The 26735-nt window shown below is 43.4% G+C and overlaps 1 protein-coding gene and 1 pseudogene across 1 annotated transcript in view; one reads left to right on the top strand and one right to left on the bottom strand.

The window, feature by feature from the left end:
• CDC123 (cell division cycle 123) overlaps window positions 1–19149 on the top strand; it is a 52922-nt gene extending 33773 nt beyond the window's left edge. The window contains exons 9-13 of the mRNA XM_075552376.1: window positions 6572–6694; window positions 8076–8104; window positions 14358–14486; window positions 17837–17974; window positions 18913–19149. Of these exons, the coding sequence (XP_075408491.1) occupies window positions 6572–6694; window positions 8076–8104; window positions 14358–14486; window positions 17837–17974; window positions 18913–18939 (446 nt within the window). The 3' untranslated portion in view covers window positions 18940–19149. The remainder of the gene's footprint in view (window positions 1–6571; window positions 6695–8075; window positions 8105–14357; window positions 14487–17836; window positions 17975–18912) is intronic.
• LOC142450585 (ornithine decarboxylase antizyme 1 pseudogene) lies at window positions 5890–6482 on the bottom strand (annotated as a pseudogene).
• Window positions 19150–26735: the final 7586 nt, after the last annotated feature.

Below are 26735 nucleotides of genomic sequence, written 5' to 3'. Positions count from 1 at the left end.
TGCCCTTGGGTTGCTTCATCTTCACTCTTCCCTGGTCTGGATGGGAGAGACCAGTTATTGTGTCTTAGATGGCCCCTTGAGACTTTTAAGACCCTAGATACCACTTAACAAAGTAGGATGCAGCACATTGTCTTCGTGGATTCTATTAATTCATTTGACCTAGATGTGGTATTTGATTATGGCTCAGAAGTTTGCATAATTTCCCATGTATGCTCTACTTTCCCCACTCATCTGTCAGTTTGACAAACTCTGGTGGCTTGCATGTTACTGTGATGCTGGAAGCTGTTCCACCAATATTTTAAATGCCAGCAGAGTCATTCACGGCCAACAGCTTTCATCAGAGCTCACAGACCGAGAACAGCAGGAAGAAGGAAGAGACTCGCCACACCCGATGGAGTAGTCACTGAAGATCGTATGAGTCAGTGAAGCATTGTCTGATGTAGTACCAGATGATGAGCCCCTCATCATAAGCCACTCACAGTACAACCTTGAAAGAGCAGCCTCCTCAAAGTAGCATTGAGTTCAAGGATGTGGAGGGAGCAAAGCTTTTAAGAACTTCATTTTGGGGAAAAAAACAACAAAAACACTTCATTTTCTGATGTGATGCAACTCAAAATGAGAAGAAACAGCTGCAAGTATATCCATTACTAATGAGAACATGGAGTATAAAAAGTATGAATCCAGGAAAATTGAAGTCAATCAAATGAAATTAAATGGAATACATAAATATTGATATCCTGGGCTTTAGTGAGCCGAGAACTGGTGTTGGCCTCTTTAATCAAACAATCATGGTTTATTATGCCAGGAATGACAAATTCAGGAGAAATGGCATCATAGTCATTGTCACAAAGGACACGTCAACATGTATTTTGAAGTACCATAATGTCTGTGATAAGATTATATCTATATACCTACAAGGGAATCAGATAAGCAACAATTATTCAAATTTATGTGCCAAACACTAAAACCAGTGATGAAGAAATTGAAGGATTCTACCGACCTTTTCAGTCTGAAATTGACTGAGCTGCAATCAAGATGCATCAATAATTACCGTGCTTAGCATGTGAAAGCTGAAAACATAGACGAAAGATGAGCAGTTGGAAAATAGGGAGTTTGTGATGGGAACGAAGATTGCATGATAGAGTTTTTTAAGACCAGTGACTTCTTCACTGCAAGTGCCTTTTTCAATAACGCAAATGGTGACCCTACATGTAGTCCTCACGTGATGAAATACACAGGAATCAACATGACTGTGTGTGTGGGAAAAGATGGAGAAGCTAACTGCTGAACAAGAAATTTCAAAAGGCAGCTTAAGGAAAAATAGTAAAACAAAATCCTAGCATAAGAAAACCAAGATACAGGTATACTCTGAGTGTATCTCAAACTGGAAAGAACTGAAGAAAAATTCAAGCCTTGAGTTGTAATATTGAAGGGTTCCCTTGGCAAATATTGAGCGATTCAGAAGCCATTAAAAGGAGATGCATACACAGTCACTGCACCCAAACAAGTTAGCATTCAACCGTTTCAGGAGGTCACTTGATCAAGAACTGATAGTATTGAGTGAAGAAGTCCAAGCTGTACGGAGGGCAGTACCAACAACAAGGTTTTGGAATTGACGGGGTACCAACTGAAATATTGCAAGTAACTGATTGAGCTCCAATCCACTTTTGGACACACTCACTAATCTAGCCCGTGAAATTTGGGAGCCAAACACATGGTTAACTTGCTGGAAGAGATCTCTATTTGTGTCCATTCCAAAGAAAGATGACACAGCAGAATATAGAAATTATTGACTAGTATGTGTAAAGTTTTGCTGAGGATATTTTAAAAACAGTTATAGCTGCTTCAAAAAGGAGCTACAGAAATGCAAGCCAATTTAGAAGAGGATATGGAATGAGGATTACGTCATTACTGACATCAGATGGATATTGGCTAAAAGTAGAGCATACCGGAAAGATGCTTATTCATACTTTATTAACTATATAAAAACATTTGATTGCATGGGCCACAACAAACTATGAGTAACACTGACGAGAATGAGAATTTTTGTACACAGATCACCAGGCAGCTGTTGAAACAGACAGGAGATCCTTTACACGTTACCGTCTTCCTCAGTCTGTGCTGAGCAAGTCATCGTGGTGCTAGCAGCTGGCCTCCCTGAAGGAGAACGCAACATCACAACTGGTGGAAGGTTCGCTAACAGCCTGTAATGGCATAACCCTGCTTGCTGAAAGTGAAGAAGACTTGAAGCACTTACTGAGGAAGGTCAAAGACAGCAGTCTTTAATACTGATTGCCCGTCAACAGAAAGTAAACAGAAATCCTCATACCTGAACCATCTGTGACAGAGACGGGATTGAAGTCGTGAAGTATTTCATTTACTCGGATCCACGAACCAGCAGTCAAGAAATCAGACAACGTACTGCATTGGACAAACCTACCCCAGCAGATCTCGTTTCTGTGTTACGCAGATGAAGATCTAGGACTCCAGCCTTAGTGTGGGTGGATGACAACTCAGTGTAAGAAAAAAGCAACAACAAAAAAAGCCTGAACCCTGGACCAATAGACATGGTGCACAGAGGAAAGATGGACGCTGCCAAGGATTTCATCTCGCTGAGTCCACGGTGGGAGAAACAGTCAAGAAATCAACATATGGTGTCGGTTATTTCTGCTGCATGAGACCTCTTTACAATGTTAAAGAATCAAGGTGCCACTTTGAGGACTCAGGTGGGCCTGACCCAGCCAGGTGTTTTTAATTTTTCCTATTACAGCAAATAAGGAAAACCACAGGAGCAGTGATGCCTGTGAATAGTGACTTTGATGAAGAACATTGAAAGTACCACGGACGGCCCGAAGAGCAGAAAATGCCCGTCTCAGGAGCGAGGACTGTTGAGTCTGTACTCAGCACCCTGGACAATTTATCCGGAGAGAACCAGTTCCTGGAAAAGCACATCCTGCTTGCTAAAGGGCAGGGTTAGCGAAAAAGAGGGAGGGAGTCCCTCAGGGAGGCAAGTTGGTCCGTGGTTTCCACCGCGGCCTCAAGCACAGTAATTGTGAGGATGCTGCAGGGCGACACAGGGTTGCCGTGAGCATGTCTCCACGGCTATCTTAAGTCTTACTGCGTATTCTGGGAAGAAGTTGCCTTTTGTCCACTTTACCTGGGATGACTGCTCTTTCTCTCAAGGTGCACAAGTTGTTCTGGGCTGGCTGGTCCTCTGCTTGCTCTCTTCTTGTTCATTGTTTTCAATCAGTTTCCCCTTCAAATATGTTTGATGTCATTCTTCATCCTTTCACATGATGTGCAGGTTCCAGGACTGTTTTCTCTATTGGTTTTACTTAGTCTCTTGTGTCTTAAGAGACAGCATGGTACATCTGACCAAACCATCATTTGGCTGGCAGTCAACTGTTTATTTTTTGAAAGATACACATATTAACTACTGAAATTTGGACTGTTAACATTTATTTTATTGTCAGATATTTGTGGAATAAAATGCTATTGACTTCATCTAAAGATGTGAACTCTGTTGGCATGTAATTGAGGGATTAGAAGCCCTTCTTTAAGAGCAGAGACCTGTTTCCTAGGACTAGGCCAGGGATAGGGAACCCATTTACTGATAGGGGCTATTTTGACATTTGTAACAGTATTTGAGAGCCATACAAAAGTATCAGCATCAATACTAGCCCGCTGTGTTTGTTCCAACAGTTAATTAGCCTACCCTTAGTGTGAAGGCTAGAATTGTTTCTCCTTGGTGAAGTGTGTAGTATTGGCTAATATTGATGATTTGGGTGGCCTTACACAGCCCCTGGGCTGGATGTTCCCCATCACTGGACTAGAATAAATTGATGGGGTTTTTACAATAGCCCTGTTAGTGTATTGAAAATTCCATCAGCAAGTCACTCTTCAAGAGAAATGCTTGCTTTTCCATGGCTTATTATTTTGATGGTTTCATCAAAAGAAAACTTGAGTGCTCCTATGAAATACAGTGTGAATGTGGGAGGCACAATGCGAATGAGGGTTGTTTTAAGCTTTCCTGGAGAAATTGGAAAAGAATACTAATTTGATGCGAAGGTTTTGGGAAAATCAAAGCAATGGCAGTTGACGATGTGCGCCATTTAAAGTTGCCTTTAGAAATAGAGGAAAGACCAGGAGGCCAAGGCCATTTATAGAGGTTAACTGCAAGCATGTGCATATGGAAATACATTTATATATAATGATAGGGAAATAGAGCTATGTACTTTTATCTATATGCTAAGAATTAAGGTGGCAGATGGACATTGGGCCTCGACTCAAGTACTCCCTCAACACAAGAACACTTTGTTCTAATAAACCTGGCATTCTGTGATGCTCACCTTCCCGACACGTTCGCTGAAGACAAAATGTGTGCATAAGCAAATGTGGTGAAGAAAGCTGATGGTGCCCAGCTAGCAAATGCTATAGCATCTGGGGTCTTAAAGGCTTGAAGATAAACAAGCGGCCATCTAGCTGAGAAGCCACAATGCCCACATGGAAAAAGCACACCAGCCTGTGTGATCATGAGGTGTCAATTGGATAAGGTATCAGGCATCTAAGACCCAGAGCAAAATCATACCAAGGCGAATGGGAAGGGGGCCACGATGAGGAGTGGAGACCCAAAGCCCATCTGTAGACAATTGGATATCTTCTCACAGAAGGGTCCCCAGGAAGAGCTGAGCCAGTCAGGTGCAGTAAAGCACTGATGAAACACACAGCTTTCCTCTAGTTCTTTAATGCTTCCTCCCCGCCACTATCGTGACCTCAATATTACCTTATAAATAAGGATCTACATAAAACCTCAGCGGGGGGTGGACAACAGAAAAGTGGGTGAAGGGAGATGTCGGACAGTGTAAGACATGACCAAACAATAATAATTTAAAAATTACCAAGGGTTCATGAGGGAGGGGGGAGGGAGGGGGAAAATGAGGAGCTGATACCAAAGGCTCAAGTAGAAAGCAAATGATTTGAGAATGATGATGGCAACAAATGTACAAATGTGCTTGACATAGTGGATCTATGTATGGATTGTGATAAGAGTTGTGTGAGTCCCCAAGAAAATGATTAAAACATTAAAATATTACCTTACAAATCGGATTAGACAAGAACATGCACACTGCTAGAGATAAGAGCCCACAACACAGGGAATCCAGGATAGAAAAAACCCCCAGGACTAACAATGAGAATAGATATACCAGGAGGATAAGGAGAAGGAGGGGGGACAAAGGGGAAATTAATCACAAGGATCAGCATATAACCCCCTACTAGGGAGACGAACAACAGAAATGTGGGTGAAGGTGACAGGATGATGTAAGATATGAAATTAATAATCTATAGCTTATCTAGGGTTCATGAGAAAGGGGGTAAAATGAGGAGCTGATACCAAGGGCTCAAGTAGAAAGAAAATGCTTTGAAAATGATGATGACGACATATGTATAAATGTCCTTAACACAATAGATGAATGCATGGATTGTGATAAGAGATGTAAGAGCCCCCAATAAAAGTATTTAATTAAAAAGAAATAAAGTTGCCTTTAACTTTTTTAACAGAATTATTCTTATGACTGAGATCTTATTTAATACATTTCCCATTGTACTAAATAAGAATTATTATTTCCAAAAATAAGAATGCATGATAAATAAAAATTTAGCAGTCACCCTTTCTACAGCTGATAGTTTTATGTCTGTGTAATGCAGTGGATTAATTAAAATTCCATAGTTTAAAAAAATTATTATTTGGAGTGAGCATTTATTTGTACAATACAACATGCAGGCACACTTAGGAAGAGTGGGCAGCTGGGGCACCCCCCCTACCCACAAGGGAATCAGCCTCTGTGGGCAGGGCCATTGGGCTGGCCAGCCTCTGCAGGTGGCGGGCTGCTACCCCTCCTTTGAGGAGTCCCTCTCCAGCGTGTAGACCATGAAGCAGGCGTCGGGCGGGTCTCCTGGGGACAAGGGGATACCCTGGTCTCACAATCTCAAAGCCTAGAAAGTTCAAGGTCTGGAGCAAGGTGGCTCTGCCATCTCTGTCCCTGTGATGCACGCAGAGCTGATCCTCAGCAAACTTGGGGAGCACTGCGAGACTGCCTTTGCTCCCCTCGGGCAGGACACCACCTGGCATCTCATTGTAGAGGCTGCTGCCGCTCACTCAGCACAGCCCTCCAGGTGCTGTGTTTGGCCTCAGTGATCCTGGACTAGACATTAAGAATCTTCTTCTTGTCATTAGACACTAGCTCTTCTGGTACAGTCCACTGATGATCCGAGTAAAATAACTTGACTGAAAGATTGCGACCCCTCTCACTCTCCCCTCGCCTATCTGTAATGTTGCAGGTGGGTGAGGGGCATCAGGAACACCCCTGAGGCCCTGAACCCAGGTTACTACAGCAGTGGAGGGGGAAGCCTGGAATCCCATAGTCTTCTGATTGGGTTTTTAATCTACTGTAGTACTTCTTGCCCAAAAAGTTTTCAAACATTTAAAAAAAAGTTTAAATCACATTGGTGTTTCTGCCTGTAATCCTGTATGATAATAATATAAAATATTTTCCTTTATATTTTATGTCAGGAATTTCTCAGAGAGACTACACACAATACTATGATCATATTTCTAAGCAAAAGGAAGAAATTTGCAGATGCATTCAAGACTTTTTCAAGAAGCACATACAATATAAATTCTTAGATGAAGACTGTGAGTATTGTATATTGACTGGACAGGAATGCATAATGTTTCTGACCCTTATTGGACAGTGGTGAATATTTTTAAAGTGGATAAAAGGCCTGCAGTTTCAGCAGTTTGCTATGATTTAGCATAACTGATCGTTTACATGTTAAATTTATGTCATTTCATTAGAGGTGATTTGATTTCTTTGGAAGCAGCTTTCTCTCTTACGATTTCTGATATTTTTAAATCCTTAGCGATTGGGGTGTATCAGTTATGTGATTGAATTCGCTTGCCAAGTGATCTTCCTCGCTAGGGTCTTTAGTTGAACGATCCAACAGAACAAGGCACAGGGTACACCGCTGTCCTTCATTTGTAAGAATTGAGCGTATATTATATGAGAGGGCTTCAGAAAGTGTATGGACATTTTTCATTACCTTTTTTCTCCCCTTTTTAATGTGAATTGGGTGAAGATTTACAGAGCAGGTCAATTTTTAATTCACTTTCAACCCATTATATTTCATCTTACCAATTGCAATTCCCCCAACGTAACATCATTTGTCACACTTCCTCCCGGGGTCTCCTGTGCCCACTCCTCCCCCTCTCCTAACCCAGCTGAACTGGCCTTTAGGGAAGTGCTGCCCTTTTGACCTCGGATGGTTGATGATTCAAAGGGGTTATTGTTCTCCTTCTGGACTTGTGTAGCATTTGCCTAGACATTGAGCCCAGGTTGAGTTCAGTTCTGTATGCGAAGAGTGACTTAAGACCATGCTCTAGGAGCTTCCTCCAGCCGTGGTCCAACTGCAGCGAACCTGGCCGTTGGAAAAAATTCCATTCTCTTGCCATTGCATTTTTCCATGAAATTTTTGCAGCCTTCCATATGTGTAGAAACTATCTATGGGTCATAAAATTGGTTCTGATGTTTATTTTCTCCACCTGCCAAACCTGGATTTTAGAGCAGATTTGTTGTAAAGGATTACTCATGCCATTAAGCATAGCTAGATTTTATGATTTCCTATGCTAAATTTAGCTCATTTCACTCTTCATCGAGTTAGGGATGAGTGTTGGATGTTTGTCCTCAGGGACAGTTTCCTTTGTGGTTCTTGTGCAGTTCACTTGTCTACAGGGAGCTGGTTGAGATGATGTTAGTATTTGGTTTGAATTTTCAATTGTGAAGGCTTGTGATTTTCGGGGGGGGGCAAGGGAAGGAGGATCATAGCGATATAACATTGCAGGTTACTGTTTTATGTTTGAGATTTGGAAACATTAAATCCCCAGATATGTCCATAGTGTTTGTTTAATACTAGAAGACATTTTTATTTTCAAAAATAAACTTAGATCATGAAATTATTAGTTCATCTGTTTAAAGTGTACTACTTTATTATTAACTTGGAACTTTTTTCCTTTTCAGTTGTATTTGATATATACCGAGACAGTCGGGTAAGTAGAAACTGGATTTATATGCTTTAGAATCAGGGTCGATCTTATAAGTCAGCAGAATCTACCATTATGTTTGTAAATATCCTCCTGCTCAAAGAATATTTTCTCAGATCAGCTAAAGCCTTGAAATTATGTGTGAATGTTTTACAGTGGTCCAGAGTTCCCCTTAAGATATACAAACCCTGAGGCATACAGGTGTCTGGGTAGCATGAATGGTTTATGCTCTCTGACATAGTTAAAAGTTGGCAGTGCAGACCCACTAATTGGGTCCAGGGAAGCAAGGCTTGGAGAGCTGGTTCTGAGACGATTACAATCAGTGACAGGGACAGCGAGTACCACACAGCCTTAGGGAACGGTCCTCTCTGACACAGGAGGCCACTGTGATGTGGAGCTGGCCAGTTCTCAATGCTGTTTTAAGAATGTGTAATAGTGTAATCAATTACCTTTCATATGGTTAAGGATTATTTGTTTAACAGATGGTTAAATGGCCACCTTGTGTCCTAGTTTGTACTTTTGTGAGAGGTCTGATTAAAATAGTACCGTTTACACACTCAAATGTGGCCAGGAATATGTCATTTTCTACTTAAACAATCATTTTTAGTCAGCTAACATGATTCACATTCCTTTTATTTTTAGACTAGAGATGTTGAGGATTAGAACAATGTAACTGTATGCTTTAGACCTGACTCCAAATCACGCTCACTCACGGCAACCCTGTAGGACAGTGCAACTGGCCCTGTGAGTTTCTGAGGCTCTGACTCTAGGGGGGTGGAAAGCCCCCTGTCCTTCTGTGGAGTGCTTTCAGATTGCTGACCTTGCAGTTCACAGCCCAAGGAGTAACCACTACTCCACCAGGGCTCCTTTTCACCTCACTAGACAGTCTTTCAGGAAAAAGAACACAAAACCATGTAAAAATCGTACAGGTCTCTCTCTTACTGTTAAGATCATGTAATTAAAGAAAAACGACAGTCAGGTTATTAAAGGTTGCCCTCTGAGTAGAGCTCATTGAATTAGCTCTTAGGAAGATGTGTTTCCCAAATAGGTTACTTGCATACCCACAGAATTGACTTGTTCTTTTCCTCAGAACCTCATTGCAGTAATGCATGTGCATTTTTGAATCTTTTTTTGGACAAAATGACATGGCCCACATGGTCAAATTCTCCAATAGCTGCTGCCTTCACTACGTGTTAATCACAAGGCATCGCCTACTGTACTGTTCAAGGTTTTGTGGTCAAGAGCTAGAAGAAGGGGCTATACATCTGTCCTGGGTTAAGAAGAGAGCTGCTTCCTGGCCAACTCTCAGCTTCGGGGAAACAAACCATAGACAGCGGGTGGGAAGCCCGTGTGATGAAATGGTTAGACACTTAAACGTGATGAAACACGAGGCCAGGGTTCTGGTCCTGGGTTTGCTGCTAGGAGATAGGCATTAGCCAAGTCACATCACTCAAGCAGCCAGAATGTATTGAGTTAAGGATCACTAGAGGCGCTGTCTGGTAATTGGACTGCTAACCATAGGTTGGTGGTTTGAACCCATGGAGCGCTCCTTGGAAGAAAGATGGTGCCTCCTGCCTAATATTGACAGATCGCGGAAGACCTATGTAGGGGCGCTATTCATGGGAATTGACTCGGTGGCAGTGAGTCTGTTGGTTTTGTTTTTAATATGTAAGATACTATGCTTCTGACAAGTTTTAACTCATTGCCATTGCGTCAATTCGGACCCCTGCCGACCCTGTAGAACTGCCACTCTTTATGGGAGTAGAAAGCCCCATCATTCTCCTGTGGAGCAGCTGATGGTTTCGAAGTGCAGACCTTGTGGATCACAGCCCAATTCATACCCACCACGCCACCAGGGCCCAGTAATAAATCTCAAAGAAGATAATATTCTAACCTTCCAGGAGATGACCTTCAAATGGGGAATGACAGAGTTACAAACATTCCAGGGAATGGCCTGGTGGCCAGAGGCTTGAGCCAGTGGATGAGTAAATAAACTTAGCTCACTGCCTGAATACGCAGCTCAGAAGAACGACTCCATTTTCATTGAATTCGGTATCCCCCTAAATCCATCTAACCCTGTGAAGTATATACTATTCTCACCCCCTCACACACCCTCTTCCCCATTTTACACACAGTAAAACTTAGGCAAGTGTATTTTATAGTGGCATTTGAAAATTTGGAGACTTTCCCCAATTTTTCACTATTTCCCTAGCAAATGGTAAGAGCTGCTGTAATTCAGTAGGGCTGGGCTGGTAGGCACCCATGTGCCAGGCGGTGAGAGAGTTCTATGAATAAGTGGAGTTGGACATGTACATGAATAATTACTGCTGTGATCTCACTGAACTGAAAGCAGCTACACTTCCTGAAAGTGAGAACGCTGCCAGTCTAAACATGGGCCCTTCCTAAGGAGAGATGTCTGCCGGCGTACAAAGTGCACTTGCATTTGCCCAGTGCCACGTGTACCTGGCACTTTCTTGAATCCATATTTTTTGTATGGATTTTTTGGCAATTCCTGTAGGAAGTGAACTCTTCTTTGTGATAATCTCCTAGATGAAATATAACTGAAATGTATCTGGACTTGGTGAAACGTCGATGTTTCTATTACTGTGCCTGTGCACATGACTCCGTGTTACTGGAGTCTAACCATATTGTATGTGTCCAAGTGGTGACCAACTAAGTTAGTAGTGCTGGGGTGTCGTAGCTTCTAAGTGCTGCTGTAACAGACGTGCTTCAAGTGTGTGGCTTTCATAAACAGGAAGTTATTTTCTCAGTTAAGAACTTAGACATCTAAATTCAGGCTGCAAGGTCTGAGGGAAGGATTTCTTTCTCTGTTAGCTCTGAAGAAAGACCTTTGTCTTTTTTCAGCTTCTGGAAAAAAAAGTTCTCTTTTAAAAAAACCCAAAAAATCTTTAAAGGCAATGAACAAAAAAAAACTATAATTTCCGCGTTTCTGTCTGCCTGACCTGTCAGTTACTGAGCAAGGTATGCTAAAATCTCCTTTATAATTCTGTCAGCTTTTGTTTTACTTCTGGGTTTTATTCTTAGACACATGCTAGTTCAGAATGGTTTAATTTCCTCAGTCAGTTATCAGACACAAACCCAGTGGTAAATCAGTCGCGCACGTATTGTTTCCTGTGTGTACAAGCCTGTCTGTCAGTAAATTACCAGAAACCAGCATTCCTGGGTAAAATGGCAAAACATATGAGTAGAGAACGTGAATGCGACCCCACTGAGTTCCGTGGGAGTGAAGGCCAGTACCTACCTGCGCCCTCAAAGCTCCCCAACAGATGCGCTGTCACGTGTTTTGAGGTTTTTGCTTTTGTTTTGTTCCAATTGATTAGAAATAATGTAAGTTCAATTTATATTGCTTTTCTTTTCCATGAGATTCAATTTTCCTCTTGTTATATAATTGTGAACTCTTGCCTCCTGTTCCTTTTACCCCCCTGTGGGCTTGTTTGTTTGCCCCTCAGCAGGCAGGAAGGAGTGCTTTCTGTAGTGAAGGGTGGTATGGTTCAGTGGTAGACTCCTCACCTTCCACGTGGGGGCGCAGGTTTCATTTGGCACCACTGCACCTCAGATGCAGTCGGCCAGAGGAGGCCTGTGTGATGCTATGATGCTGCACCAGAGTTGAAGGAAGATTCTAGACTACAATAGACTAGGAAGAAAGGTCTGGTGAACTACTTCCAAAAATCACCCACCCCCCCAAGAAAAAAGCATGTCAGTCACAGTGGTCCAGTTCTATTGTGCGTGTATAGAATGGCTTTGAATTGAGGACTGACTTAATGGCAGCTAAGAATAACAATTATGTATTATAGAAATTAAGCCTTTGTGATTGTCTCAGCTTGCTCTTAATTCATTATAAGAAATCAACTATACTAATAATTTTATGGCTTCTGACTATGAATAACAGCCTTAACACATACACATACTCTGCGTGTTTTTCTTTTGTGAGTTCTTGTTTCTTTTTCTAACTCTATCAAGGCTGTGACCCAATTAAGGGCTTCAGCCCACCACAGCTGCTGGCTGCTCACATTAGGTTGATTACATTAGGTTGGATCCAGTCATAGTGTTGATTATGTTGTACTATCCCATCACACGGGATTGTCGCCAAGCCACTGAGGACCCTGGCCCAGCCAAGTAGGCCCAGCATTTAACTATCACAGATGGTCAGCTCAGTTGATAGACAGATCTTAGGAGTTACTACCTGATGGATTGCCCAAAGACAGAGTTTTGTTGGAAGTCTTATGTCTGAGAGGCCACATGAGAACTATTATTAGAGCTATAAAAGCCTGATCTTTACAGTTTTATTCCAGATTACAGCTAGTGTGTTTCTGCTTTCTGATTTATCTGGACTAGAGGATAACTCTTAAGGTACAGAATAAACTATCAGCTATCAGCCCTAACAGTGATGATTTATTTTCATTTTTTTCTAGTGTGACCAAGTTGCTGTGTATAGAGTGCAATATTCCTTCAATAACGGGCTATCTTTTAATAATGATCCCCCTGCCATTTCTGTTAATAATGGATTGGCTTTACAAAATCACGTAGAAAGGATTTTTTATGATAATACATCCATTTTGTTAAAATAACGGAGACTGTATCACCAGTAGCTTAGTAATAGCCCCAAAAACAAAGCTGATGGTGAACCAAGTAGTTGATTGATGATTCATACTATTGCACATGGGCCAGGAATGTAGACGTGGATGCTGAATTGACGTGAGGAAGCAGCTCCAGTGACGAGATGTTTCAGGCTTTCTCTCGGGTGTTGTGTAAACCAAAAACCTCCTTTGCTACTTATGACGTGTTTCTGATTTTTGAAGCAAATCCTGATTTTTTTTTAATCTTAAAATTTTACTGAAACGTTGGTGAGTGAGACACAGTGTTGGGTATTAGTAATGCTGCCTAGTTCCTTCCAACCCGCCCATTGCCATTAACTCCAAACTGACTCATAGCAACCCCACAGAGGGCTTAGAGGCCGTAAATCTCTACAGGAGCTGCTCACTTCATCGTTCTCCCCCAGGGAGGCTGGCGGGTTCAAACCACTGACCTTGTGCTTAGGATCCCAACCCTTACCCAACCGCACCACCGGGGGTTCTCACCTAGTTTCTTAGGCATATGTATTGTTTACACACACACACACATCAGATCAGGACCCATCTAAATGTATAGAAAATATAGGGCTTGATTGTAAATAAGAAACCACGTAACTATCTGAATGGCTCCATCAGAAAACTTGGTGGAAGATAAAAAATGCAAAGAAACGTTAAACAACTGCATTAACTACTAAGATCTCGACACTCAAATGTGTTGGGTTGAATTTCGCGCCGGATCTCAGAGACTCCCAGCTCTGTTCTCCATTGCTGGGCCAGTTCACACTAACCGAGGGCCCGCGGGTCGAACCCGTCATCTGCTCCTGTACACAGGAACCGTTGCGGAGCCCCACGTGGGACAGTGAGGAGCTGGAATCCACGGCATGGCAGAGGGCCCTGGCTTAGGTTTGCTCTCAGAATAGGAGCAGAGAGGAATTTCTCTCACATCTTTGTATAGTGTTTCAGTCTCTGCTTCATGTGCTTTTAAGCTGTGTTCCGTACAAACAAAATAAATACTACATTAAAACACTCGTGAAAACGCTAGGCCGTCCTTCGCAGCAGCCTTTCAGGAGCTACAGGGGCCGCTCCCCAAGACTGCTGCCATCTGCCCCGCCTCTGCCTGCTCCCTGCTCAAAATGTAGTCAGCACGCTTTTGGAATCTGTGCAGTCATGCTGCTTCCTCCCCCTTGCTTTACACATGGCCACCACGGGAATTCAGCCTCATAGAGACCTGGTAAGACAGAGGAAACCTGTAATCATTACAGAAACACACTGCTGTAGACTTCCTGCCCAGGAGCAACTGGTTGGGGGCTTTGAACTGTCAGCCTTTTGAGTAGAAGCTGAGCACTTACCCCTGGCACCACCAGGATGCCTTGCAGTTGTCCTATTTTGGGTGAACTTCTCTGTGAGCCGTTCGGTGTCCTCCTCCCTTGTATTTTTTTGCCTAACATTTCAGTGTGACCAGAGGGAGAGTTAGGATCTCAGTCCTCTGGGCTTTTCCTTACCAGGCTGCCTTGTCTCAGATAGGACGTGGAGGAAACACCGTCTGAAATTAGCTTCTTTCAGGACAAATGATCCAAAGAGTATCTTTTTGATAAGAATGGCTCTAGACTTTAAATACTAATTTTTAATTTATTCTTTGTGACTTTTTTTCCGCATCTACATTACAGGGAAAGGTGTGGCTAATCGATTTTAACCCTTTTGGCGAAGTAACAGATTCACTGCTGTTTACTTGGGAAGAACTGATATCCGGGAAAAACTTGAAAGCTGATGTTAGTGAAGGGGACGCCTTGGAGCAGGTGAGACCCTTAAAAAATCATAAAAGACATACATTCAGTTCAATTAAGTTATTGTCTGCTTGTTCTTGGCGAGGCATGCGTAGTATATAACACAGATTACTGCTAGTGTCTGTCCAGGCAGGTGGTCAAAAGAGGATGTGCATTCTGATTCACTCAGCGAACCTCAGGTAGAAAAACGCTGACCCTTTGGTGCATTTTCCAGATGGTTGTTTTCCCATGGCTCCATCTGCCACCCACCTGGAAGAATCTGCACTCCACATCAAGTCCTACTGTCTGTTTCGTCTGCCCCCAGCCCCAGGCTGCCAAACCTTGCGGGTACCTAGCCAGTGGCACAGAGTGGATATCTTCTCCCATGTGTGGCCTCTGTTTGCAAGGGGGCCTCTAATGCTTCACTTCCCTACCCTGGGACTATTCAGCTTCACTCATCAGCTTCCCAGGAGCCCTGGTGGCATCGTGGTTACTCATTGGGCTGCTAACTGCAAAGTCAGCAGTTCGAAATCTGAAGCCGCTCCATGGGAGAAAGACAGGGCTTTCTACTCTCCAAGTTACAGTCTCAGAAACCCTCAGCACAGTTCTCCCTGCCTACAGGGTGGCCAGGGGTCGGCATTGACTTTGGCAGTGAATCAACTGTGTCCTTCATTGTCCACCCTTCGCAAACCTTCTACGCCGTCAGCCTTTACCTTTCTCGGCTGATTCTTTCCCTTCCTGCTGTAGAAGGACAAAAAAAATGTGTTGATGAAAATTCATTCCATTTAATTATCATCAAACTGACACATGAGTCTGCAACCTTTTTCTCAGGTCTGATCTCGTCACCTGCTCAGTATCTTTTCTTTCTACAAAAAAAAAAAAAAGTTCTTTAACACCCTATCTGTACCTTGGTATCTCCTTTCTTTTTCATTGCCACAGCCAACCTTTCTTAAACAACAACTTTGTATCACTTCTTTTTTCTGGTTATAAAAGTCATACACACTCATTTTTAGTTAAATTGATAACATCACCCACAATCCCCTTACCTTGAGCACTGCTGTTTCTATGTTGGAATTGAGCATCCCCATGCACATGAACCTTTTAAATGAAGAGCTTTTATACTGTGTTTGAAGTGTACCCTAAAATTTTCACTTAACATTATCTTGTGAGCATTTTATATCTTTTAAGAAATTAATTGTATTTTTACATGATCCTTTTAAGAACTAGAGACATGGACAAAAGAAAAGTGGGTGAAGGGAGACATCGCACAGTGTAAGATATGACAAAATAATAATAATCTATAAATTATCAAGGGTTCATAAGGGAGAGGGGAGTGGGGAGGGAGGGGAAAAATGAGGAGCTAATACCAAGGGCTCAAGCAGAAAGCACATGTTTTTAGAATGATGATGGCAACAAATGTACAAAAGTGCTTGACACGATGGATGTATGGATTTTGATAAGAGTTGAACGAGCCCCCAATAAAATGATTTTAAAAAACCAAACTAGAGACTTAGGAATGGACAGGACTTGAGATCCTACCATCTGTAATAATTTAAGCTAGTATTGTTCAGCCATTTCATATACTCATATTCTTCTATAGGTGGAATCATACCTGTTTTAGTCACTGTTTATTTTTAACCACTTATCACTCGCAACTTCCTTAGCTTGAAATCTGTTCTCCCTGCTACTGGCTCTCCCCCTTCTCACGTCTGCAGTCTCCCACCTGCCTCCACTTAGCTGTGGCTACCACTCAGTAGAAGTTGCTGTTAACGGAGTCATCACGGACTTGCCACAGGTCTCAGTGACCCGCACACAGTCCCTACCTTGCGAGCACTTGGCGCTATTGGAGAGTGCCCCTCCTCACGCTTCTCTCCTGGCTACTGCAACACACCCTCGTGATGTTCTTCCGCCTTCTCTGCCTCCCTTGTGAGCACCGCGCCTCTTCCCGTGTCGGAAATCATCTCTTCACCTTCATTATCCTGGGTGCATTTGTGCCGTTTCTCTAGACCTGCGTCAGACCAGCTCTACCTACGTGACACTGCCATCCAACATGCCACTTGCCGATGCCCTGCCTGAGGCTGGTGCTGGTTTCCGCTTGCTTTCCCAGAGCACAGTGCGATGCCGCGCACAGTCACTGCTCGCTGGGTTACTGCACAGACATCTCATCCTCGCTGGCAGCTTCGAGTTGCCGGTCCTTAGCGCTGCTCTCAGAGACCACGGAGCAGAACCTCAGTGACTCCTGCACTGTGATCTTGAAATGCGATGCTGGCAGGTGCCGTCGAGCCATCTGGGAAGCACAGTCGGCAGCACTGCCCGGTCCTGTGCCGGAGCCCATTGATGCAGCCACCGTGCCCACCCATCTTGTTGAGGGCACAGTTAATTGGATAGAAACCATGTGTTTAAGAATAGCAAGATGACCCAAATCCTTTCATCCTCATTTCTTCTTTTAAAGGAACGACAAAAGACATAGGCACTGCCTTCTTCCCAAGCTGCCCCCACCCCACAGAAAGTGCGCCTCCTCTATTTGCTTGCTGTTTGTTTATTGTCTGTCTACCAGTGTTGTTTACCAATATGTAGCCAGTACCTGGAACAAGGCCCAGCACAAAGTACATGCTTACCAAGTATTTGTCAGCTGTCCGATCTGTCTGTTGTAAGGTGCGGTCTCCTCTATAGGGTGTCAAGGCCTGTCTCCCTTGGCTGGACACCCTCTCATCTCCCACCGACACTTGCCATCAGTGAACTCCAAGCCCATGCAAGGTCTCCGTCTTGGCTTACGAATGTATTTAACTTGACAGATAGTGTGGTCAGCTATGTGAAATATGTTTGTATCTAGAACAACATGCAAATCGTAGACGTAGACTGCAGGCATATACATTGAAGAATGAAAATTCTTTAGATATGATACACTTTACATAGGTGAGGAGACAGATATGCAAATGAATAGGAAGGTGACTTGAGAGAGTATGAAAGTGTTAATAGGATCCCAGTCACGCGTTTGCCCTCACTCTTAGTCTTACCTCCTCAGCAGCACTTCCCAACCAGGCGCTCAAATAATGCGAATATTCATAAGGCATTCTGGCCCATGTGCGCTTGCTTGAGGCCAGATGGCTGGTCCAAGGCTTCTGGTCTCCCCAGCACTAACTTGATAGACACTCACGTGTTATCTGTGCACTAGTAGAACTTGGGGATTGCAATGTTGTGCTCTTTCCCTAGTCAGGCCTCCGTTTTCCAGGGGAATGCAATTTTTATATTCCTTCCATTTATTGTCTACTGAATACGTAGAGTTATTTCAAAACATTGAAATGGTTTTGGCAGCATCTTTTTTGAATCTCGAGGATCGACCTAAAGAGTTACAATACTTCTTTTTGGTTTTTTTCCCCAAGGACTCTCCAGCTTTTCGCTGCACAGATAGTGAAGTTACAGTACAGCCGAGTCCCTATCTGAGTTACCGACTACCCAAGGATTTTGTAGACCTCTCTACTGGTGAAGATGCTCACAAACTGATTGATTTCCTTAAACTGGTAAGAGAGGGGGTTGGGATGGGGGGTGGCCATCACATCTTCTATCATGCGAGTCATATTTCTTTTCAGATCGACTTTTAAATATTTTAGTTGTGTGCTGCCTAGACTTTATAACTATATATACTCGAGTGTAAGCCGACCCAATGATCAGCCCGGGCACCTAATTTTACCACAAAAGCTGCATTAAAAATGTGCTGGGAAAACTCGGCTTATACTCAAGTACATACGGTATATGCTTTTGACCTAAAGGAACAGAACTAATGAATTAAATGATTTATAATGAAATGCAGAATAGCATTTCTCTTAATTGATTGAATGAAGGAGCCCTGTTGGTATGGTGGGTTTCACATTGGGCTGCTAACCACGAGGCCAGCAGTTTGAAACCACCTGCCACTCCATGGAAGAAAGAGGAGGTCTTCTGCTCCTATACAGGAAGTTACAGTCGGGAAGCCCCCGGGGGCAGTCCTGCCCTGGTCTCTATGGAACAGGTCCTCTGATTTGGACCTGACTCACTGGCAATAGTGGGAGTGAGAATGAATGGTTTTGTGATGGGCCTGCTTTCTGAATCATTTCATAATACTTCTGATGTTGAAGAAAGTAGATATGCTATTTTCAGACTAAGAGAAGATCACATCTCTGCTGTGGTGTGTCAGGAGGGAGTGTGGGTATTTGTGTGCACTCCCACGTGGGCCCCTGTGTGGAAAGATGCATGTATGGAAGCAAGAGAAGAAAACATGCCAATAACCGAGGATCATTTTCCCAGGAGCCAAGTCATAAACAAGTTTAATGAATCTCCTATGTGCTTCTGTGATCCTTTTCAACCACATCTTTGCCAAGACTTCTAGAAAATTGTACTTGCTGGCAGAAAATGTGCTCTTGGCAGGGCAGCCCTGCCTGTTATGGAGTGTTCTTTAACGTGTTCTTGCTTCCTTTGACAGAAAAGGAATCAGCAAGAGGATGACTGACGCAAGTTTAAGACCATCTTCAGGAGGAAACCGCCCGACTGCAGGAGGCTGTCATAGGGCGTCACTCCCTCTTAGCCCGAATCTGACGGGGTGGGGTAGGCAGTGCGGAAGCCAACAGTTTTTGACATTCATGGATATCCAGCTGGAAGAAAATGGAGGGACTTTGCTACTTGTAAACAAACATAATAAATAGATCATAAACATAGGAAACCATGCTGTGCTGCTGAAGTCCTTCTGAGGAAGCACTTGTTCTTTGGGTGCAGTCTGTTAGAGATGTCTATATTTCTTGTGCTAATATTTTTGTAGCTATCAGGTAGGCGGGCAGCTTTACATTTGTTATGTAGAAGTGGATTCTTTCTTAGTCCATATTTCTACATTTAAAAAAGCAGAACCTTATATTACTACCAAAAATACTTTCTCTACTTTTAGGATTTTCATAGAATTTTCCTATCAGATTAGCTTCAGTTTAGACAGAGCTAAAAGAATAGACTTTCAGACAGGCTTTCAGATAATCATGAAAATGTATGTCTGTATACGACCATCACCACCTTACTGGATGTTAGTAAGACCATCAGAGACTTATTTGTAGTTTGCCCTTTTAAAGAAACTGTTGGACACGTGAAAGGTAGATGAGCTTTCCTTAAATCACCATTGTAGTCGTTCTTGGTCCGTCATGGTGACGCCTCATTGACTGGGCGCTCGCTGTGTTCCAGGCACCCGCACAGGGCGCTTTGTGTGTTGTGCTCTGTCCGCCACCGTGCGAGGGAACCAGATGATGCCCTCCCCTGGGGTGATGTGCTCTCAGGCTGTGTTAGTAATTGGAGATGCGCTTCTGCACCCTGGAGAACGTGGCTGAGTGCTGCCCGCAGGGCGAGGGTGCCCGAAGCAGGGTTTCCGTGTCCTGTTAGGGAGGCAGGCGACAGTCATAGGACGGTGGAGCCGCTCCTTGGTTGTTGTGAACGCTGGCTTCGGTGTGGGCTTGCCCCGTTAGGAACACGGACACACTGCTGCTCTCTTCTGACAGAAAAAGTCCACAGCGACAACTGTTCTGCCGGTATCGGGATTGCAAAACACAGATGCGCTGGCGACATGTGGACTCCGCGCATCAAATACCATTTCGGAGGCCAGTTATTTGAGTGAAGTACATCTAGGTGCTTTAAAAAAATGGGGGTTTTTTGAAACCACTCAGCGGGGAATCTGTTAACCCCCATGAGGGAATGTGTTGAAAGGCGCGAACTGAAAGCCGGCTTCTCCAAAATGATCCTCAGCAGTTAAAGGGAGGGGTAAATAGATTTGGGACCTTGAAAAACTTTGGATGATATAAAATGACAAGGCAAAATTTCATAAGCAGTATCGTTCTTGGTATAAAATGCATGACATTTTTGTATTTGTTTTCCTGATAAAATCATCAGGTTTAATACACATCACTTTAGAAACCTAATTTTTGTGCATGGATTCCTCAGTGTCCTGTATTTCACCTGATCATCTTCCTGTTGATATGAAATATAGGGTGATCTGAAGGTGGTGTTTCCCTATGGTCAGTTATCATTTAGGCCTGCCCATAAGTTAGTTTTGAATGCTCCTTCACTGACATCGTCCATTCCTTCTTTGAGAAGCCAGGGTTTCCGCTTGTATGTCCTGCGTTAGCTCGTTCATAAAATCTTAGCTTCTAATGAGAAGACGTGGCATTGCAGCTGTTGACGGTGACAGCAAGCCGTGGCATGTAATAGCACGGGCTCCTAATTTAGCAGCTTTGCCATATGTCCTCTGTGTTTCCTTAATATTTTGATAGGCATTTTCTCAGTTCATTATTTCATCTACTCAGCTATTTCTCTTTTTGGTAACTAGCGATTATGTTTGTTAAAAAAGCAAGTAGAAACGTGATGTCACAGATTTTATTCTTTTTGCTTAGATGTTTTCTTACCTGTAAAAGGGCACCAGTCATCATAAAAAGACTGTTAGGTGACATCGTCCAGGCAAGCGTGTGGTATAGTGGGTCACACACCGTGAGCCTCGGCGGAAGCATTGGCCCCAAGTCAGGGACTGCTCTTCCAACAGGAGCAGGAGGCCTTGAGTGGGAGGGATTGCAGAGCGGATATTTGCCCCGTCGCCCTTCTCCCTTCTCACCTCCTTTCCCCAGTTCCTTCTGTCTTTTTCTCTTTGCTCCTTTTTGTTCTTACTTCTGAGGAACAAAACTGCTGCCCAGAGTAGCTAAACCTTGTGGAAGATCTTAACAATAGCACCGTCGGGACCAAAAAACAAGAGCGAATTTCTGGCCTAATGTTTTTTCCCTCGGGGTTTTTAGCATGATACTTTTTCATAGATAAGTTTCGAACAGTACAGACTTATTTTAATAAAACAGTGTTCAAAGCAGAATTTTTAAAACCCAAAAGCAAATACAAATTTATTTCATATACTTTGTATGGAAGAATTAACTAGAGGTGTTAAGTACAGAGAAAGAAATAACTGCCTTTGAAAGATGAACACATTTTCTTGTTTCTATTAACCAGACCAATCCTGAGAGGGGACATACATTTTAAAGCTATTTCACAGTCTGACTTTGTATTTAACTCAACCTTTTATTTTATTCAAGTATTGTCTTGTTCATAGCAGTTTCAATCACTATGCTTAAAAAATCAGATAAATGTGAAATGTCTGTTCATGAGTCACACAGATGTATTATGTACACATGTTAAGAAGAGGTTTGAAGAATATAAAGCATAGAAACAAAGTATTTGAAGAAATAGCTAAAAGCTCCATGTGGTGGGACGTGGGCAATGAGTTTGTCATTGGTAACCTGACCAGATAATGCTTTCAAATATGTCCTTTTTAAATTAAAGAAACCAAGATAAAACACTCCAAAATACCTATCGACTGTGGTAACAACAACGAAGAGAGGTAGATTCTTTTTTATTTTATTTTATTTTATTAGGAGCTCATAGAACTCTTATCACAATCCATACATTCATCAATTGTGTAAAGTACATTTGTACATTCATTGCCCTCATAATTCTCAAAACATTTGCTCTCCACCTAAGCCCCAGGTATCAGCTCCTCATTTTTCCCCCTTCCTCCCTGCTCCACCCTCCCTCATGAACCCTTGATAATTTATAAATTATTATTTTGACATATCTTACACTGTCTGACGTCTCCCTTCACTCACTTTTCTGTTGTCCATCCCCCGGGGAGGAGGTTATATGTAGATCCTTGTAATCTGTTCCCCCTTTCCACCAAGTGGCCATCTAGCTCAGAAGCAACAAAGCCCACATGGAAGAAGCACACCAGCCTGTGTGATCACTAGGTGCCAAAGGGATCATTTATCAGGCATTAAAGAACAAAAAATCCTATCATTGTCTACTCACCTCCCCAATACAATCGCTGAAGACAAATGGGTGCATAAGCAAATGAGTGAAGAAAGCTGATGGTGCCTGGCTATCAAAAGATACAGCTTCTGGGGTCTTAAGGTAAACAAGTGGCCACCTAGCTCAGAAGCAACAAAGCCCAGATGGAAGAAGCATACTAGTCTGTGCGATCACCAGGTGTTGGGATCAGGTATCGGGCATCATCAGAACAAAAAATCCTATCATTGTGAATGAGGGGGATTGCGGAGTGGGGACCCAAAGCCTATCTGTAGTCAATTGGACATCCCCTTAGGGAAGGGTCGTGGGAGGAGACAAGCCAGTCAGGGTGCAGTATAGCAACAATGAAACATACAACTCCTCTAGTTCCTAAATGATTCATCCCCACCCCCTATGAGCCCAGTTCTACCTTACAAATCTGGCTAGACCAGAGGATGTGTACTGGTACAGATCGGAATTGGAAACAGAATCCAGGGTGGATGATCCCTTCAGGACCAATGGTGAGAGTGGTGATACCAGGAGGGTGGGGTGGAAAGGGAGAGGTGGATTCTTACAGTGACCTGTTATAGTCCCACATGCATGTTGCAAGCATTTATTGGGCCCAGGGCCATGTGAAGTACTGTGTACATGTCCTGCGCATTACCACCTGCATTGCTCTAACGTAGCAGACAGTGAGAACCAAGTACATGAATGTATTAGCCTGGCGTTTTTTGGTGAAGAAACAGTAAAGAAGAAGCAATGAAATATGTGAACAGACATCAGCTTTGAGGATGCAGAATTTCTGAAGTGGCAATATACCTGAGACTCAAAGAGGATGATAAAGCATTTGCCAAAGATGTGAAGAGGGGACACAGGCCATGGAGGGGAGGGGACAGCATGCCTCAGATGGTGCAGGGGGAGCCCTTAGCCACGCACAGAAAGATCAGTGGCTCAAACCCACCAGCTGCTCCCCGGCAGAAAAGACCTGACAATCTACTTCCTATAAGAATTGCAGCCTAGTGAACTAGAGAGCAGTTCCACTCTGTCACATCAGATCACTATGAGTTGTCATCAGTGTCCCACCATGAGGCCTTGAGTCGAGGTGGAGCAGCAATGACCATGTGGGTGAGGGGAGAGAGGGCCCATTTCATGCCACAGCCTCGTCGCCCGTGGGCAGATGGTGGGATTTCGTGGTAAAGTGAGGAAGCCATTGGGAGGGTTGAACTCGACGTTAAGGAGAACTACAATCTGATTTCGTTGTGGAGTGTATTTCTGCTTCCTGTGTGGGAAATCGACGTCAGAACAAGACCTAGTGGTGGTGGTGGTGGGGAGCTGGGATAAATGGCTGGTTAAGCTCCTCCTGGTCCTGGCTCTGTTGGAGATACATTGGGAGAGCAACGGCCGGAGGTGAGAGCGTGAAGGGAAAGGAGGCGCAGGGCTAATACTGAGGTTCCGGGTGGAGCGAGGTGCGGTGTTTAAAAGCGTTTGTTGAGGATAGACAGCAGAGCACACGCCAAGTCAACATTCCTCCATGTTCCATTCAGCAACGCTGGCCACGTGAAGTGGTGTGACCATTCTCCCCCTCCTTTGTCCAGGTCCCGGTGAAACCCACTGTCCCTTAAATTTGCTGAGTTGCTGTTCTCAGTTGGACGAAGGTGGTACAGTTTTGCTGAGACGAGAAAGACAAAGAATCTCAAGAAAGGGAAATCAAGCTGCTGCTTTTGGATACGAATTTAAGAATCTAGTGGCTTATCCACGCCTCTCTAGTGGGGGAATAGTGGGTACTTGGGCTGCTAACTGAGAGGTCAGCAAGCTGAAGCCACCAGCTTCCCCGAGGGAGAGAGACGCGGCTTTCTATTCACGTAAAGTCAGGCTCAGAACCCCACGGGGACAGTTCTAGAAGCCGTGTCCTTCAGGGTTGCTCTGACCCAACTCGATGGCAGGGAGAGAGTGACTCCTCCCAAGGAAGATGTGAAAGACGTTGGGTAGTTTGGGTTCGGATCAGCCAAACCTGGGGGAGTAAGCACATGTTGGAACCTGAGATTACCTAGGCCTGGGGCCATTATGAAATTATTCCAACAGTGGCTTTCTGAATACACGTTTTGAGTAAGAAAAAAATTGTTCATTATATGTAAGAAATGATCTCTTTAGTTTGTCAAAAGACTTCAGGCGGGCGTTTAATGTGAATTTGCACTTGATTACAGTTTTTGTACAAAACAATTTAATATCTAGCAATACAAATAATCATTTGGGGCTTGTGATTTAATTTTCTAAAACCTCAAGATGAACTGAAGATGACTTAAATTGTGTTTTCTGCATCAGTGAATTTCTTGCTTGTTTGAGACTGGTTATGTAATATGTCCTGTTCTTATCTCCTTTTGTATTTATGGACTTTTAATGAAGTAAATATTTAATGTGACGCTCCCCTTCAAATTACAAACCGTCTGCTCCTTTTGCTGAGGAGAAAGTAGCTATAAATTGTCAGCCATAATTTTGGAACCAGGCAAGTAGCAAGAGAGGCAACTATTCATGTACAGCATTGGTGCAGTCAGTCTGTGGGAAACTGAGCACAAATGATAGAGGCAGGGGTATTGCCTCATAGTATTTTGAGAGGAAATGGATTTCTTTGAGAATCTAGTGATTCAGAAGCTATAGGTGCAGAACAGTTCTACATACATGTTTTAGACCCCAGATGAATCATACCTGATCTAGAACCATAGAGAGTAAGATTAGGAACCAAAACACCCGCAAGTTAGAATATCAGAGTCATTTTATAAACAGCAAGTGAGCGGACAAGTTTTACTTTCAGCTTAAATACCTTTTCTACCTATGGTGTTTATGTCATTAACTTCCAATCCCTTCCCCTCAGCGAGTTGATTTGTTAGCTCTTATAAATAAAATTGTTCACCAATCAGGATTCAACTACAGAAGCAGCACCTATATATAAAATATATTTGTACTTAAAATGTCTGTATTGTATGTTATCTTAGTTATATTTAAATAGATAAAATGGATGGATTACAGGGAATGGACCTATGCAAGCTGGAATGTCGGGCAGACGGGGGAGGTCACGCAGGCATCGGCAAAAGCTATCGATCACAGGTGCAGATTTTTCTCAGCAAAGTCTGAGCTCTGCTATTAGACCCTATGTGTAAAATCAGGACTACTGAAAGTCAATTAGTCCAAGACCAAACTCATTGCCATTGAGTCGATTCCGACTCAAGTGACCCCAAACACACGGTAAAATTATCCCTGTGGGTGTCCAAGAGTGCACATCTTTATGGAAGTAGAAAGCCTCATCTTTCTCCCTTGGGATACCTGGCAGTTTTGAGAAGCTGACCTTGGTAGTGAGCAGTGCAACTCGTAACCTACGTCACAAGGGCTCCTGAACATTAACTACTGGGAACTTTTGTTACATCCACAAAAGCCCGTCCTTCAGTCAGCACCCAGACGGGTTTGATTGCATTACTGGGGACCGTGACCCAGCCATGTAGCCACATCAAAAGGCGTCACAACACTGAGGAAGGTGCTTCACTTCGAGAAGCTAGCTCTGGTACTAGGATGTGACAGGTGTATTTCAAGGGTGTGCTGTGTGACTAATTCTGAGGCTCCCTGAAGTCACAAACAGCTAGTCCTTGAAAGGGTATTAACCTTAAAGTGGGAAGTTTAGGGAGACTACACAGTTACTTTTGTGATATTGTACCACTCTGAAATATTTTCTTGCATTTTTGGAAGTTCCTGCTGATTCATAATCCACAGAGGAAAATCTATCTTACTTTAGTCAGCACCTTGTTTAGCTTATTCATTTACTCATTCATTACCCAAAGTGATGTTATATGGTTATATGGTTCGCCCCCCGCCTCAAATCCAGGTGTCACCTTTTTGAAGCCTGTGTTGTCAGGGAGAAACAAAGGCAGCACATTTATGATTTTATATATATGTAAGAGGATAGAGTTATACAGCAAGAAGGAATATAAGAGATAATTGGTCCACACAGCAGTACAGAGGGTTCAGTTCAACTCACTTCTTTGGAATAATTAATATACTGGAAGTCCTTCAACTTGTGGGCCGCCAGGTCCAAGTTCAAGGAAGCCGACTTCAGAGTCCTCCCTGGGGCAAGGCAAGCAGAGTGCCCACAGGCAGCAAGCAGCATGGTGGGTCACCCACATTCAGTAGCTTGGGAGCTTAGCGAAGCAGGCCGGGATGGGGTATTGAATGTAAGCAATGCAAGATGACAGACCAGACTCAAGCTCAAACAGTGTACTCACCAGCAGCGTGGCAAAGCAGGTCTAGAAGGAGCCTCAGGTTCTAGCTACATGGTCCATGGATTGGCCTGACTCACAGGTAGTGTAGCTCACAGGTTGAGGCAGAGAACTAGCTATAGCAGCAGCGCGCATGCTCCAGCACTCTCAGATTACCAGAGAGCAAGAGAGGGGGGCAGGCCTCGCAGAGCCATTT

Source organism: Tenrec ecaudatus, chromosome 6, assembly GCF_050624435.1.
Source record: "Tenrec ecaudatus isolate mTenEca1 chromosome 6, mTenEca1.hap1, whole genome shotgun sequence".
NCBI classification, from domain to species: domain Eukaryota; kingdom Metazoa; phylum Chordata; class Mammalia; order Afrosoricida; family Tenrecidae; genus Tenrec; species Tenrec ecaudatus.
The sequence above is the reverse complement of the archived record's forward strand: the minus strand, read 5'-3'. Positions and strand labels throughout refer to the sequence as shown.